The sequence below is a fragment of the Staurois parvus genome, unplaced genomic scaffold, assembly GCF_062004578.1.
Source record: "Staurois parvus isolate SC_StPar_1 unplaced genomic scaffold, SC_StPar_1.0 ptg000618l, whole genome shotgun sequence".
In the NCBI taxonomy this organism is placed as follows: domain Eukaryota; kingdom Metazoa; phylum Chordata; class Amphibia; order Anura; family Ranidae; genus Staurois; species Staurois parvus.
This window is the reverse complement of record NW_028318414.1, coordinates 3017161-3034109: the sequence shown is the minus strand read 5'-3', so window position 1 is coordinate 3034109 and position 16949 is coordinate 3017161. Positions and strand designations below refer to the sequence as shown.

The following is a 16949-nucleotide window of genomic DNA, read 5'->3' as shown; positions in this document are numbered from 1 at the left end:
TGATCTTTGGAGAGCATCTACCTCCTCAGCTCTCTCCTCCTCTGCCTCCAGTGTCCCAAACTTTTGTGATCAAACCCCTCAGCACCTTCCCATCCATGCTGATCAGCCAAGGCTGCTTTGTGACTACAAGAGCTCAGTACTGAGGAGGTACATGCAATCCAGAGAACACATCCTGTGGATGTCACAAGGAAACCAGATTGGCAGCCAGAGTCTTGAGTGCTGAGGAGACTGTTTGGGAAATACAGCATCAGCTTTAATACATGCCACTGTATTTTAGCCATCTGATGAGTACATTTGGGTGGAGGATTACACACTGCTGAAGACAAAGTGGAGAGGTTTTTCTGCACCTGGGGATTCTATACACATTTTTCATCTGGAGAGATTTGATGCATCTTTTATCTGGATATTGATTGCACACTTATTTATATAATTGCACTATTTGTAAGTTTTTTTTGTATTTGGTTACTATCTTGCATGAGGTATTAACATGTGATACATTGATTCCTGTGGAATTTTGGGGTATACTATATACTGTGTTATATTGTGTGAGAACAATTTAGTTAACACTGGTATATGGATGAGTATTTATTTTTACCGCATAGCATATGTTGGTACTTTAGCGATACACATTTAGATTTTCAGCGCTGCACTATTTTTTCTTTATTATTGTTGGCACCATATACTGTAAATCCTGTATAATAATAATTGTCACCCTGTCACATGGGCCTATGTTGGAGACTACAATCATTCATTTTAACTCACATTACGGAGGCATGATCCACTGTTGTCACCATCATGAAAGCCTTCCTGAAAAATGCAAGAATTGGTGAAGTAAACAGGAAATGACTCCAAAGAGGCTGCAGCACTGGAATCAAATGAAGGATGAGGAAAATAAAACAGTATTTTAATAAATGGCTATGGTTTATGATACACAAATATTTGGAAAACTAAAAGTCATTTAGTTAGGGTTTACATCATTTATGCCTAAATTGTACATTCTTGCACCAAAAAAGGCCATAGGACATATGGTAGAGTTATGGGTTCAAGAAAAATACACAATTTTCTAACAGCAAACTCAAGAGTTTCCTGTTTACACTACTCTCTCAATAACTTTAGGAGACAACATCTCTACATTCCAGTTAAATCCATTGCAATTGCAGTGGCAGCCAAACAATATGACTCACGCTACAAAGAACAATGGGCTGTCTCCATAAAAAAAAATGCCAGAGGTTTTGAAAAGTCAAGAGAAAAATCTCATAGCCTGGGGACTGCAGTGTACTGCCGAAAACCACAAACACCAAAACACATCATTACATCTTCACTGTGGCATCCGAGGGGGCATCCTCCAGAAGAAGGGGCTACACTTTTCATGACCATCATTTAGATTTTTACATAAGGGCTGAAATTAAATAGACCTGGGCCCATAAGAAGATTTATTACACTAAGTAAACACTTAGCTTCCGCTTTCTGCTAAACCAGGAACAAGATGTACATAGCTGTATAATGAGCACAAAATGAACATTTTCCAATTAGAGAACATTCAATGCATAATAAAAGAATTCAGGAAAGGCTTATAGAATATGTGACCTTCACTTATACAGTATCTCACAGAAGTGAGTACACCCCTCACATTTTTGTAAAGTAGTGAGTGTACAGCTTGTATAACAGTGTAAATTTGCTGCCCCCTCAAAATAACTCAACACACAGCCATTAATGTCTAAACCTCTGGCAACAAAAGTGAGTACAACCCTAAGTGAAAATGTCTAAATTGGGCCCAATTAGTCATTTTCCCTCCCCAGTGTCATGTGACTTGTTAGTGTTACAAGGTCTCAGGTGTGATAGGGGAGCAGGTGTGTTAAATTTGGTGTTATCATTCTCGCTCTTATATATCTCTCATACTGGTCACTGGAAGTTCAGCATGGCACCTCATGGCAAAGAACTCTCTGAGGATCTGAAAAAAAGAATTGTTGCTCTACGTAAAGATGGCCTAGGCTATAAGAAGATTGCCAAGACCCTGAAACTGAGCTTCAGCACGGTGGCCAAGACCACACAGCAGTTTAACAGGACAGGTTCTGCTCAGATCAGGCCTCGCTATGGTCAACCAAAGGAGTTGAGTGCACATGCTCAGCGTTATATCCAGAGGTTGTCTTTGGGAAATGGACGTATGAGTGCTGCCAGCATTGCTGCAGAGGATGAAGGGGTGGGGGGTCAGCCTGTCAGTGTTCAGACCATACGCTGCACACTGCATCAGATTGGTCTGCATGGCTGTCGTCCCAGAAGGAAACCTCTTCTAAAGATGATGCAGAAGAAAGCCCGCAAACAGTTTGCTGAAGACAATCAGACTAAGGGCATGGATTACTGTAACCATGTCCTGTGGTCTGATGAGACCAAGATAAACTGATTTGGTTCAGATGGCGACCAGGTGAGGAGTACAAAGACAAGTGTGTCTTGCCTACAGTCAAGCATGGTGGTGGGAGTGTCATGGTCTGGGGCTGCATGAGTGCTGCCGGCACTGGGGAGCTACAGTTCATTGAGGGAACCATGAATGCCAACATGTACTGTGAAATACTGAAGCAGAGCATGATCCCCTCCCTTGGGAGACTGGGCCGCAGGGCAGTTTTCCAACATGCTAACGACCCCAAAAACACCTCCAAGACGACCACTGCCTTGCTAAAGAAGCTGAGGGTAAAGGTGATGAATTGGCCAAGCATGTCTCCAGACCTAAACCCTATTGAGCATCTGTGGGGCATCCTCAAATAGAAGGTGGAGGAGCGCAAGGTTTCTAACATCCACCAGCTTCTTGATGCCGTCATGGAGGAGTGGAAGAGGACTCCAGTGGCAACCTGTGAAGCTCTGCTGAACTCCATGCCCAAGAGGGTTAAGGCAGCGCTGGAAAATAATGGTGGCCACACAAAATATTGACACTTTGGGCCCAATTTGGACATTTTTTCGCTTAGGGGTGTACTCACTTTTGTTGCCAGCAGTTTAGACATTAATGGCTGTGTGTTGAGTTATTTTTGAGGGGATAGCAAATTCATGCTGTTATATAAGCTGTACACTCACTACTTTACATTGTAGCAAAGTGTAATTTCTTCAATGATGTCACATGAAAAGATATAATCAAATATTTACAAAAATGTGAGGGGTGTACTCATGTCTGTGAGATACTGTATATGCCATATAAATGAACAAAAGTGACTATCAAAAGTGAATTAAAAGGGGCGCCTTTGAGTAGGGGGTGGTCAGAACCTTTGTCTGCTGCTTTGTCCCTATTGGAGACATGTCCTCTCTTACAGTAGTTACAATTCTCTCCTTATCCGGCAGAGTTACAGTCGTTGTAAACCTTAGACATGAAATATGAACAAAACACATCCCTCTATAGCAGCCCTTCTCAACCTTTTCAATGCAGAGGTTCCCCTGCTACAAATGGCTGTATCTACAACTCATGATACATTAGTGTGATGGTCAGTGGGAAATATGCTCCTTACATTTGTTTTCATTAGGAAGAAGTAATCCTTTACAGATAGCTAAAAAGATCAATGGTGTCAGTGGGAATTTATCTGAGAGGCAGAAATTGCTCATTGCTCAAGAAACCCCTAGCAACTTCTTGAGGAACCCTGGGTAAAAAACCCTGCTCTATAGTGTGTACTTGTTTCAATTAGGAGCACTAAGTGTCATTCTTGTCTGCTGTTTCATTCCTCTGCTATCAACCTGAATCACTTCTGACAAGTTTTCCTGACACCAAGAAAAAAATGGTGACAGGATAGGGACCTCCAGCAGATTAACCTTATGTAGCTCTGTTTCTGTATGCTGTGTGTGGGGGGGGGGGGGGGAGGTGTCACTTCCCTTCAAACAGCTCTCAGAGCTCTCCTTACTGAGCCCTGCAGAGTGTAACTTCAGCTCTCTGCCCCCTTTTTACTGAACTCTCAGACAAACTTTATATCTTCAGCACTTTGAACAGATGTAGAGAAAACTGCAGATACACATGTACAACTTATGTAGGAGGATTTGTTTCATCCCTGTATAGCACCTGCGGCCAAGTCATTTCACTAGGTATTTGTATGAGTTTACAACCACTTTAAAGTTTAAATAAATCCTTCACTTGATCTACCATATAATTTTTAACGCAAGCCATTTTGAGATTAAAGTTTTTAAAGATTTCCTTACATTTTAGTTTATAAGAACAATGTTATTTGAAAACTGCCACAAAATTGAATGCCATTTCCTTTCAGCTACAACTATCCTGGATTTCTCCACAGATCTGATAAAAATACACAAATCATACAAAGATTCAAATAGGGATACACATGACTCCTGTATTTAGACAATATTTGAATGTAAGCAGGTGTTGGGGTGCAGTTTGCTGACATGAAGATGGCACTGTGCTACTTCTTCAGGCTGGCAGGAAACCATTAGAGACTAATGTGTTCCCTATTATGGGCTCCAGGGCCATTTTGGGAAGGCTAGCATCTCCTATTAGATGAATTCTGCAAGATTTTGGTAGCCATCTTGACACAGGAGTGCTTAATTTGTCATTAAATAGTAGTTTCTGCATCATTCGGTGCCTATAGTGTGGGAATAGGTCGAGAAAAGAACCCAGCTTGTTATGGAGTTAGTTGGAGCTGTGTTAGGGAGATGTACCTGATGAAGAGGAAAAGTGTACTTCTTCTACCAGATTCTTGGAACTGTCCCCCACCATCAGCTGGATAAATTGTAAAGACTTAGGGGGTTCTCATGGATACCCAATAACCTGGATACTTCCTCTAAGGGAAGTGCTCCTCAGGCATTCTGTGGTCTGTAAGCTCATATTACATTGCTATTGAAAAAGTGCCTTCTTGACAGACATTACCCTTCTGCTTGAAGCAGTGTATAACCCGCAACATATGTGATACCATTTCTGTAAACTACCTTATTTCTAGGATCATTCAAGTTCCTCCAATATAAAGTAACGTTTAAGTGCCAACATGTTTTGACTCCTCCCACTTCTCCGATACACTGGCTAATCTGCACCCACATACATCCCACTCCCATCTTACTTTCCTCACCCTCCTTCTTTCCCCACACGAGGCACCCCCCTTCCTCCACCAATAGCCACAATCCACTCAGTTTAATCTCAATGCCCATGCTCCTAAAAACCACCCTCCCTTTATCGTGTGCACCTCTGTCCATGACCTTTTTGTCTCCCGCTTCCTTAACCTACTAGCAATTACAGAAACCTGGCTTCAAGCAGCAGATTCTGCTTCTCCAGCAGCACTTTCCCATGGAGGCCTCCCCTGGACTCACTCACCCAGACCTAGTGGTCGGAAAGGAGGTGAAGTTGGTTTGCTTCTATCCCCACTGAGCATCTTTCAAGTCCTCCCTACCCCTCCCTCTCTATCCTTCTGTTCTTTTGAGATTCATTGTATTCTGCTGTTTTCTCCCATTTCTCTGAGGATTGTAGTGCTCTATCGGCCTCCTGGACCAGTGTCACACTTTCTTGATGACTTCTCTGCCTGGCCACCCTACTCTCTCTCCTCTGAAATACCCACTATCATTCTTGGTGATTTTAACATCCCCATTAATGTTAACAACCCAGCTACTTCCCAACTCTTCAACCTAACCTCATCTTTTGCCCTAAGACAATGAACACTCACTTTGATGGGAATACCCTAGACCTTGTTTTCTCTCATCTTTGCACTCCCTACAACCTCACCAACACCCCTTTCCTCTCTCTGATCACAATCTCATCACCTTCACAATGTCTTCGTCTTCAAACTCCTATCCCTCCAAGCAGCAAACAATCCCTCGCAGAAACCTTCACAACTTTAACCCTTCTCTTTTCTTCCACACTAGATTCACTTGCTCCTCTAACTACACAAAGTATCAGGCCCCGACCATTACAACCTTGGCAGACTGACGACACCAGAAATCTTAAGAGACATAGCCATGCACTGGAGGGATTGTGGCATTCACCCTACAAATCTGCTTTCTTAAAATACAATTCCTCCCTCCATGCTGCCAAACAAGCCTACTTGTCACTCTTATTAATACCTAGTCATCCAGTCCTCATTGCCTCTTCTCTACTTTTAACTCTCTACTTTCTCCACTGCCACCTCCATCCAGTAACTCACTCACTGCTTATGAGATTGCTAATCATTTCAATTACAAGATTGCTGCAATTCGTGAGAGCATCCCCACTGCACAGACATCTATCCCACTTAGCATACCTTATACTAAACCTCCTTCAACACTTTCCTCTTTTGACCTTGCTACTACGGAAGAGGTCACTAAAGTTTTCTCAGAAGCCCGTCTCTCCACCTGCCCCGTCACTCACATCTTCAATCTCTACCTCTCTACTTGCACCCCCCCCCAAAGCATGCACAGATCACTCCCATACTTAAAAAGCCCTCAATGGACCCCACCAACCTGAACAACTTAAGACCCATCTTCCTGCTCCCATTTACCTCTAAACTCTTAGAACGCCTAGTCTACAATCACCTGTGCTCCTACCTCACTGACAACAACCTACTTGACCTTCTACAATTTTGCTCACTACACTCCACTGCCCTACTTAAACTCACTAATGATTTACTAACCACTAAAACCAGTGGCCATTACTCCATACAGTCAGGAATGGACTTGCCAATAGTGGTGGGACTCACCTGCCTTGTGGGCTGCAGTACCAGGGCTGGCCAGCCGGTGCTCTCAACAACCAGAGGTTCACTTCGGCAATTAGCCATCACCTGGGGCTGATTGCAGGTGGTGTATTTAAGGGATGGCCAGACCTGCAGTCTGTGCCTTGGTGTGTGTTTTTCCATGGGCCCCTGTATCTTGTAACCTGCATTCCTGTTCCTGTTCCTGCCTGACTTGTTGCCGACCCTGCCTGATCCTGACCTCTGCTGACTTCTCCTGTTTGATCCCTGGCTTGTTACCCTGACCATTCTCTGCCTGACCCCCTGTACCTACCTGTCCGTTAGTTGCTGTACCCGGCTCGTGACCTGACTACTCTCCGCCTGCTCCTCCTGTACCTACCTGCCCAATAGTTATCGACCCGGCCTGCCTGACTACGTTGTGCTCTATATGTGTATGTACCTGTGTATCTTTATCAGTTTAGGTTTGGGTTTGTTTCACCTTGTTGTATGTATTTGTGTTAACTTGGGGTTTGGTGCACTGCGTTTATGTTTGTATTGTTAGTCTTAATAAATTGTCTTATTTATACCATATCTGAAGCCTGTGTTTCCCTGTGTCAGTCCACACACTTCTGGTCACACCCGCATCCCTGACACATACACTTACTTGACCCCTCTGCAACTTTTGATACTGTTAACCATCCCCTCCTCCTCCAAAAACTCCACTCTCTTGGCCTTCGAGACTCTGATCTCTCCTGGTTCTCTTCCTACCTATCACAGCACTCCTTCAGTGTTACCTATAACTCTGTCTCCTCCTCTCCACTTTCTCTTTCTGTAGGGGTCCCTCAAGGTTCTGTCCTTGGACCCCTTCTCTTGTCCATCTACACCTCCTCCCTTGGTCACTTGATAAACTCCCATAGCTTCAAGTACCATCTCTATGCTGATGACACACAAATCTATCTTTTTACTCCTCACCTCACCCTTCCAGTCTCCTCACACGTCACTAACCAACTGACATATCAGCATGGATGTTGCTCCACTTTCTCAAACTCATTCTTTCTAAAACTGAGCTCATATTATTCCCTCCAGCCTGTGCCCCCTCACCTGACTTCTCCATCGAGATCAATAATACAACCATCAGTCCCTCCCCCCATGCTAGGGTACTAGGTGTAATCCTAGACTCCCATCTGTTCTTTCAGCTCCAAATCCAATCACTGTCCAAATCTTGTAGAATTCACCTCCGTAACATCTCCAAGATACGGCTGTTTTCAACCACCAAAACCACTAAGCAACTTATACACTCCCTTGTTATCTCTCACCAACTATTGTAACTCCTCCTCATTGGCCTACCTAACTGCAGGCTATCCAATCTTCAGTCTATCATGAATGCTGCTGCCAGACTTATCCACCTTACCAACCATTCCATGTCTGCCATCCCTCTCTGCCAATCCCTCCACTGGCTTCCCATTGCCCAACTAATAAAATTCAAAACATTAACATATAAAGCCATTTATAACTCTGCCCCCAATGACATCACCAATCTTGTCTCCAAATAGCACCCAAACCATCCTCTCCGCTCCTCCACGACCTTCTGCTCTCTAACTCCCTTGTCTCCTCCTCCCATGCCTGTCTCAAGGACTTCTCCAGAGCTTGCCCTATCCTCTGGAACTCTATACCCCAACCTATCAGACTATTGCCTGCTCACTTTTAGACGATCTCTGGAAACCTATCTCTTCAGGGAAGCTTATCCTGCCTTCAGCTAATAACGAAAACTTCTATTTCTCCCACCAGTTCGTCCCCCACAGTTATTACCTTTTGTACCACTAGGTCCTCCCTCTTAGATTGTAAGCTCCAAGGAGCAGGGCCCTCCTAACCCTCTTGTATTGAACTGTATTGTTGCTGCATTGTCTCCCTTTATATTGTAAAGTGCTGAGCAATGTTGGCGCTATATAAATCCTGTCTAATATTAATATTAATAATAATAATAATAATGCTTACTCCAGAGTTCAAACCCTAGAACATAACTTAACCCCCACCCCAAATGTCAATCTGTGAGGTGAACCCTGAACACTTAGGGTTTATTCACGGACGCTCAGAGCCTTGTACAGTACAAAGAGCCAATTATTTACATTTTAATACTGACATGTAGCTGCATGCATACATCCTATATAAGTGAATTGATACATATAGGCTGCATGGATGCACCTGCAGAGCAGAGTTATACAGGTACATTAGGAAAGGTGCATGGCCCAAGAGACAGCACCTGTGCACCTGGGGTTGTGTATTCATTCATGCGTACCTATCAAACTCATTTGTTCACAGCCAATAGGTATTCATTCACTAAGCCCTGGTTCACACTGGCCCACAGGCTGTGGGCTGGTTGCGGGTGCAGGAATCGCGCGTGTTCCTGCACCTGCAGTGGAATCGTGCTTCTCTTGTAAGATGAATGGCACCCCCACGCATATCAGCCCACAGCATGATCGTGCGTGCGGTAACAGCAGGGAAAACGCATGGTCAAAAAGACCATGCGGTTTCCCTGTGGGTGAGTTTTTGAAAAGGTGTGCGGGCTCAGCAGCCAGTTCAAATGATAGGGCTGCAAGGCCCACACTAGTGTGAACTGGACCTTATAGGCTGCCAGCACACAGCTACACACTAGTACAAAAAAGTTAAACAAGTCACAGAGTATGGGGTCTCTGCGCCCCTGTGAAAGAGAGCCCTTAATCTTTTTCCCTCAACCTGCTGCACAGTCATCAGGTCATACAACTACTACTTACTGTTGAACCTAAGGGGTTAATCCTCTGCATTGTGTAAAAATGCTGTTTGAGCTTGACTTCTCTGATCCTCCCCTTCTTCCAGTGTCTCCATTTTATCTCCTGATAAGACATATGTGTGGAGACACTCTGCACATACTCAGTTTGGTGTGTATTGCTACAGAGATTTTTTTTTTTTTGGGAGAGAGTGTATGTGATTAGCACAGGGCCAGTCCGCACTACAGACAGAGGTCAGGGGTTCTGCATCCTCCTAGAGCAGAAAGAACACTCCTCCTACAAGCCTTAAAGGATTAGTTCACCTTTTGGCCAAAAATAATAAATGCACATTAGATCGCTAATGCCATGCAGGCCTCCTGCAGACCTGTCAGAATGTCTGCTTTCCGTACGGGGTGTACTGTCAAGCAGATGGTCTGACAGGAAGCTTCAATGAACTACCACAGCACTCCACAGTGTCATGGTAGTTCACTGAAAACTACAAGCCGACAACCGCTAAGGCTGCTGGGATTTTCAGTTCTTGCATTCACGGACGTCCATGAATGAATAACATAGCTGTGTGGGTGGAGCCCCACACGGCCACGCCGTTTTCAAATCTGATAGATAGTAAGAGGAAACTTCTCCCCGTACTGTCTTTTAAAAAGTGGGGGTGGGGGGGCGGGCGCAGCTGCAGCTATGGAAACATGTTACATGTGCCCCCCTACAAAAGGGTGGAACATGTAACATGTTTCCAAAGGTGAACTTATCCTTTAACCAATGCTCTGCTGAACACTGATAGAAGTCACAAGACTGCTCTAACTGCTGATGAGAAAAGGTATTTAGCAGTTTATATTTACTAAAATAATTGTATTTCCATGTAGTGTGTACTGTGGGAGACCAGATATAGTGAATGCAGGGTCCAGGGTTTAGTAACACTTTAATTGAACAAGCTGAAGTTAGAAGCTGATTGGTTACCATGCACAGCTGCACCAGATTTTGCATTCTCCAGTTTTAGTTAATCAACCCCATAATCTTATATTAAATTAGACTTTTTTTTCTTAAATGTGACCACTTCAATCTGAAAAATGAAGAAATGGAAAATGTAAAAAAAAACAAAGAAAAGAAAAAAACTGACTCATTCTGTCCAAATATCCTTGCAGCATATTGATATGTCAGAAGACAGCACTATCAGCACTCATCTGTATGTCATTACAGAGCACTGTTGCTGAGCATGTCCTTGGCAAAGTGTTGTATATGCTCAGCACGTCCCTGGCAAAGTACTCCACAAGCTCAGCATGTCCCTGGAAGAGTGCCTCCATGTGTTTAGTATGTACGTGGAAGAAAGGCCATGTGCTCATTATGTCCTTGGCAGGGTGCCCATTATGCCCAGCATGCTCCTGGACCATTGCTCCATTTGTTATGTACATTTCTAGCATAATGCTTCATGTAGTTAAAGTAGCTGTAAACCCATCAGTAAAATCCTACATGTGCTACAATATGTTGATGCAATTTTAAAAATTGTTTTCAATATTTTTAAATCTGCAACTTTGGTAAAAAATACCTCAAGATCCTGCCATGAAGGTCATCATTCAAGCACTAGTATGGGGCAACAGCTGTCTCCTAACTGTGCTCTTACGTTGTCACTCTGTCACACACCCTTGATAGAGATTATAGCTGGGTACACACTTTATGAATTTTGTTTGGTTCCTGAGGAACTCAAATATACTGCTATCTCACATACACCATGTTGCCAAAAGTATTGGGATGCCTGCCTTTACACACATATGATCTTTAATGGCATCCCAGTCTTAGTCCGTAGAGTTCGATATTGAGTTGGCCCACCCTTTCCAGCTATAACAGCTTCAACTCTTCTGGGAAGGCTGTCAACAAGGTTTAGGAGTGTGTCTATGGGAATGTTTGACCATTCTTCCAGAAGTGCATTTGTGAGGTCAGGCACTGATGTCGCTAGCTGTCTCTGCTCTAATTCATCCCCAAGGTGTTCTACCGGGTGGAGGTCAGGGCAGTCAAGTTCTTCCACCCCAAACTCGCTTATCCATGTCTTTCTGGACCTTGCTTTGTGCACTGCTGCACAGTCATGTTGGAACAGGAAGGGGCCTTCCCCAAACTGTTCCCACAAAGTTGGGAGCATGGAATTGTCCAAAATGTCTTGGTATGCTCATGCCTTAAAAGTTCCCTTCACTGTAACTAAGGAGCCAAGCCCAACCCTTGAAAATCAACTCCACACCATAGTCCCCCCTCCACCAAACTTTATACTTGGCACAATGCAGTCAGGCAAGTACCATTCTCCTGGCAACCGCCAAACCCAGACATGTCCATGGGATTGCCAGACAGAGAAGCTTGATTCGTCACTCCAGAGAACACATCTTCATTGCTCTAGAGTCCAGTGGCAGCATACTTTACACCACTGCATTAGATTCTTTGCATTGCATTTGGTGATGTATGGTTTGGATGCAGCTGCTCGGCCATGGAAACCCATTCCATGAAGCTCTCTACGCACTCTTTTTGTACTAATCTGAAGGCCACATGAAGTTTGGAGGTCTTTAGCTATTGACTCTAGAGACAGTTGGTGACTTCTGCGTACTGTGCGCTTCAGCATGCGCTGACCCAGCTCTGTCATTTTACGTGGCCTACCACTTAGTGGCTGAGTTGCTGTTGTTCCCAGTTGCTTCCACTTTGATACAATATCAATAACAGCTGACCATGGAATATTTAGTAGCAAGGAAATTTTCATGGACTTATTGCACAGATGGCAACCTATCACGGTACCACGCTTAAATTCACTGAGCTCCTGGAAGCGACCCATTGTTTCACAAATGTTTGTAGAAGCAGTGTGCATGCCTAGGTGCTTGATTTTATACACCTGTGGTCATGGAGGTGAATGGAACACCCAAATCCAACGATTTGGAGGGCTCTCCCAATACTTTTGGCAATATAATGTATGATGCTGAGGAACACTTTAAATTTTGGACTTCCTGGGGAGGAAAATATATCTTGGTGACCAGGGGTTGTACACTATGGACATGTGTTTATAGCAAATACACATTGAATTTATGTTTTAATAGCATTTGGGGTAAATTTGGTTTTGTATTTGCACAAATACAGTTGCAAGAAAAAGTATGTGAACCCCTTGGGATTACGTGGAGTTTTGCATGAATTGGGCATAAAATGTGCTCTGAACGTCATCTAAGTCACAACAATAGAAGAACACAGTCTGCTGAACATAATACTACACAAACATTAGATGTTGCCATGGTTTAATTGCACATAACATGTAAACATTCACAGTGCAGGGAGGAAAAAGTATGTGAACCTTTGGACTTAATAACTGGTTGACCCTCCTTTGGCAGCAATAACCTTAACCAAACATTTCCTGTAGTTGCAGATCAGACCTGCACAACGATCTGAAGTAATTTTGGACCACTCCTCTTCACAAAACTGTTTCAGTGTAGCAATATTCTTGGGATGTCTGGTGTGAATCGCTCTCTTAAGGTCATGCCACAGCATTTCAATCGGGTTGAGGTCCGGACTCTGACTGGGCCACTCCAGAAGGCGTATTCTGTGCTGTTGCAGCCATTGTTTTGTTGAATTACTTGTATGCTTTGGGTCATTGTCCTGTTGCATCACCCATCCTCTGCGGAGCTTCAGTTGGCGGACAGATGGTCGTACGTTTTTCTGCAAAATGTCTTGATAAACTCTGGAATTCATTTTCCCATCAATGACAACAATCCGTCCAGGCCCTGAGGCAGCAAAGCAGCCCCAAACCATGATGCTCCCTCCAACATGTTTTACAGTGGGGATGAAGTTTTGATGTTGGCGTACTGTGCCTTTTTTTTAGTGTTGTGTCTTCTTCCCAAACAACTCAATCTTGGTTTCATCTGTCCACAGTATATTTTGCCAGTAGTGCTGTGGAACATCCAGGTGCTCTTTTGCAAAATTCAAACGTGCTGCAATATTCTTTTTGGACAGCAATGGCTTCCCCCGTGGTGTCCTCCCATGTACTCCATTCTTGTTTAATGTTTTCCTTATTGCAGATGTGTCAACAAAAATGTTAGAATGTGCCAGAGATTTCTGTAGGTCTTTAGCTGACACTCTGGGATTCTTCTTTACCTCATGCAGCATTCTGCGCTGTGCTCTTGCAGTCATTTTTACAGGACGACCACGCCTAGGGAGAGTAGCAACAGTGCTAAACTTTCTCCATTTGTAGACAGCCTGTCTTACCGTGGACACATGAACATCAAGGCTTTTGGAGATACTTTTGTAACCCTTTCCAGCTTCATGCAAGTCAACAATTCTTGATCGTAGGTCTTCTGAGAGCTTTTTTCTGCGAGGCATGGTTCACATCAGACAGTGCTTCTTGAAACCAGTAAATCCAAAACAGGTGTGTGTTTTTTAAGGGCAGGACAGCTGTCAGCAACACATCCAATATCATCACACTGATTGGAGTCAAGGTTGGCTCACTCCTGGCTCCAATTAGCTCTGGGAGAAGTCATTAAGCTAGGGCTTCACATACTTTTTCCTCCCTGCACTGTGAATGTTTACATGTTATTTGCAATTAAACCATGGCAACATCTAATGTTTGTGTAGTATTATGTTCAGCAGACTGTGTTCTTCTATTGTTGTGACTTAGATGACGTTCAGAGCACATTTTATGCCCAATTCATGCAAAACTCCACGTAATCCCAAGGGGTTCACATACTTTTTCTTGCAACTGTATAATGTATACTGCAGCCTTTCTTGCCTTTTTCCTTTAGAAAAAAATTCTTGAGCATACTTTCAGACATATTTAAAATGGTTCCTTGCTCTATTTGAAAAAAAAAATTCAAGGTCAAACAGGTAAAACAGGATCAGGTGGGTTTCGTACTAGGAAGGCAAGCACCTGATGCCACCCGCAGAATTCTCAACCTCATGCACATAGTGGAATCCTCAAAGTCACCTTCTCTGCTTCTGTCATTAGATGCGGAGAAGGCCTTCGATAGGATACCCTGGGGCTACCTAAAACATGTGTTGCATAAATTTGGCATCATATGGGTGATCATTTCGGCTATACTAGCATTATATACTACCCATTCTGCATACATATTTACAGATGGAATGTTCTCTGACAACTTTAGTATAACAAATGGCACAAGACAAAGATGTCCTATGTCCCCCGTGATGTTTGCACTTTTGATGGAACCCCTAGCAGAAAAAATGTGGTCACATCCAAATATAAGTGGCATTGCATTTTGAAAACAATCTCACTCTTTCACACTATTCGCAGATGATGTGATTCTCTCTCTCTCAAATCCTGAAAGTTCTCTAGCGGCGGTCCATGACATCTTAGATCAGTTTAATCAAATATCCTACTACAAAGTAAGCACCTCCAAATCTAATATTCTAGCAAATCTAATTCGCTGTAGATACTGACACCAAACAACAACATAGCTCTACTTTCCCATACCCGTGGTCTACTAACTCAATACAATATCTAGGTATAGAACTCACCACACCATGTGCCAATTTATATAAATTAAACTTTCAACCACTCATTAGTACAATACAAAGTGAATTAGATAGACTTAAATTACTTTATCTTTCTTGGTCGGGCAGATTAGCCACCTGCAAAATGCTAATATTACCAACAATTTTATATTATTTTAGAGCTTTACCTATACATCTTCCCACAACTTTCTTTAAAAACATACAATCACAACTTTCAAAATTTATTTGGGCACGCAAAAAACAATGATTTTCCTTCCACATCTTATTAACCGCTTCCGTGCCACCCTATAGCAGAAATACTGCTACAGGGCAGCACGGTTGCGCAAAATCACACACATACAGTCAGGTCCATAAATATTGGGACATCGACACAATTCTAACATTTTTAGTTCTATACACCACCACAATGGATTTGAAATGAAACAAACAAGATGTGCTTTAACTGCAGACTCTCAGCTTTAATTTGAGGGTATTTACATCCAAATCAGGTGAACGGTGTAGGAATTACAACAGTTTGCATATGTGCCTCCCACTTGTTAAGGGACCAAAAGTAATGGGACAGAATAATAATCATAAATCAAACTTTCACTTTTTAATACTTGGTTGCAAATCCTTTGCAGTCAATTACAGCCTGAAGTCTGGAACGCATAGACATCACCAGACTCTGGGTTTCATCCCTGGTGATGCTCTGCCAGGCCTCTACTGCAACTGTCTTCAGTTCCTGCTTGTTCTTGGGGCATTTTCCCTTCAGTTTTGTCTTCAGCAAGTGAAATGCATGCTCAATCGGATTCAGGTCAGGTGATTGACTTGGCAATTGCATAACATTCCACTTCTTTCCCTTAAAAAACTCTTTGGTTGCTTTTGCAGTATGCTTTGGGTCATTGTCCATCTACACTGTGAAGCGGCGTCCAATGAGTTCTGAAGCATTTGGCTGAATATGAGCGGATAATATTCCCCGAAACACTTCACAATTCATCCGGCTGCTTTTTCAGCAGTCACATCATCAATAAATACAAGAGAACCAGTTCCATTGGCAGCCATACATGCCCACGCCATGACACTACCACCACCATGCTTCACTGATGAGGTGGTATGCGACGGATCATGAGCAGTTCCTTTCCTTCTCCATACTCTTCTCTTCCCATCACTCTGGTACAAGTTGATCTTGGTCTCATCTGTCCATAGGATGTAGTTCCAGAACTGTGAAGGCTTTTTTAGATGTCGTTTGGCAAACTCTAATCTGGCCTTCCTGTTTTTGAGGCTCACCAATGGTTTCCATCTTGTGGTGAACCCTCTGTATTCACTCTGGTGAAGTCTTCTCTTGATTGTTGACTTTGACACACATACACCTACCTCCTGGAGAGTGTTCTTGATCTGGCCAACTGTTGTGAAGGGTGTTTTCTTCACCAGGGAAAGAATTCTTTGGTCATCCACCACAGTTGTTTTCCGTGGTCTTCCGGTCTATTGGTGTTTCTGAGCTCCCCGGTGCGTTCCTTCTTTATAAGAATGTTCCAAACAGTTGTTTTGGCAACGCCTAATGTTTTTGCTATCTCTCTGATGGGTTTGTTTTGTTTTTTCAGCCTAATGATGGCTTGCTTCACTGATAGTGACAGCTCTGTGGATCTCATCTTGAGTTAACAGCAACAGATTCCAAATGCAAATAGCACACTTGAAATGAACTCTGGACCTTTTATCTGCTCATTGTAATTGGGATAATGAGGGAATAACACACACCTGGCCATGGAACAGGTGAGAAGCCAATTGTCCCATTACTTTTGGTCCCTTAACAAGTGGGAGGCACATATGCAAACTGTTGTAATTCCTACACCGTTCACCTGATTTGGATGTAAATACCCTCAAATTAAAGCTGACAGTCTGCAGTTAAAGCACATTTTGTTTGTTTCATTTCAAATCCATTGTGGTGGTGTATAGAGCCAAAAATGTTAGAATTGTGTCGATGTCCCAATATTTATGGACCTGACTGTATATATATACGTGGCCTTGGCTGTCAATCACTGGGTCCCGGCCGGTGATTCCCTGCCGACACCTGACGATCTCTGAGTATTACTGACGGGGGAGAGACCTGTGTATAAAC

The 16949-nt window shown here is 43.2% G+C and overlaps 1 protein-coding gene across 2 annotated transcripts in view; it reads right to left on the bottom strand.

Annotated features, from left to right (window-relative positions):
- Window positions 1-16949, bottom strand: part of ATG10 (autophagy related 10) — a 224877-nt gene that overhangs the window by 88283 nt on the left and 119645 nt on the right. The window contains exon 4 of one of the 2 annotated variants that reach the window (XM_089693233.1): window positions 763-807. The exons of the other annotated variant lie outside the window; for it this stretch is intronic. Coding sequence (XP_089549359.1) covers window positions 763-807 — 45 coding nt within the window. The remainder of the gene's footprint in view (window positions 1-762; window positions 808-16949) is intronic. 2 annotated transcript variants of the gene reach the window in all.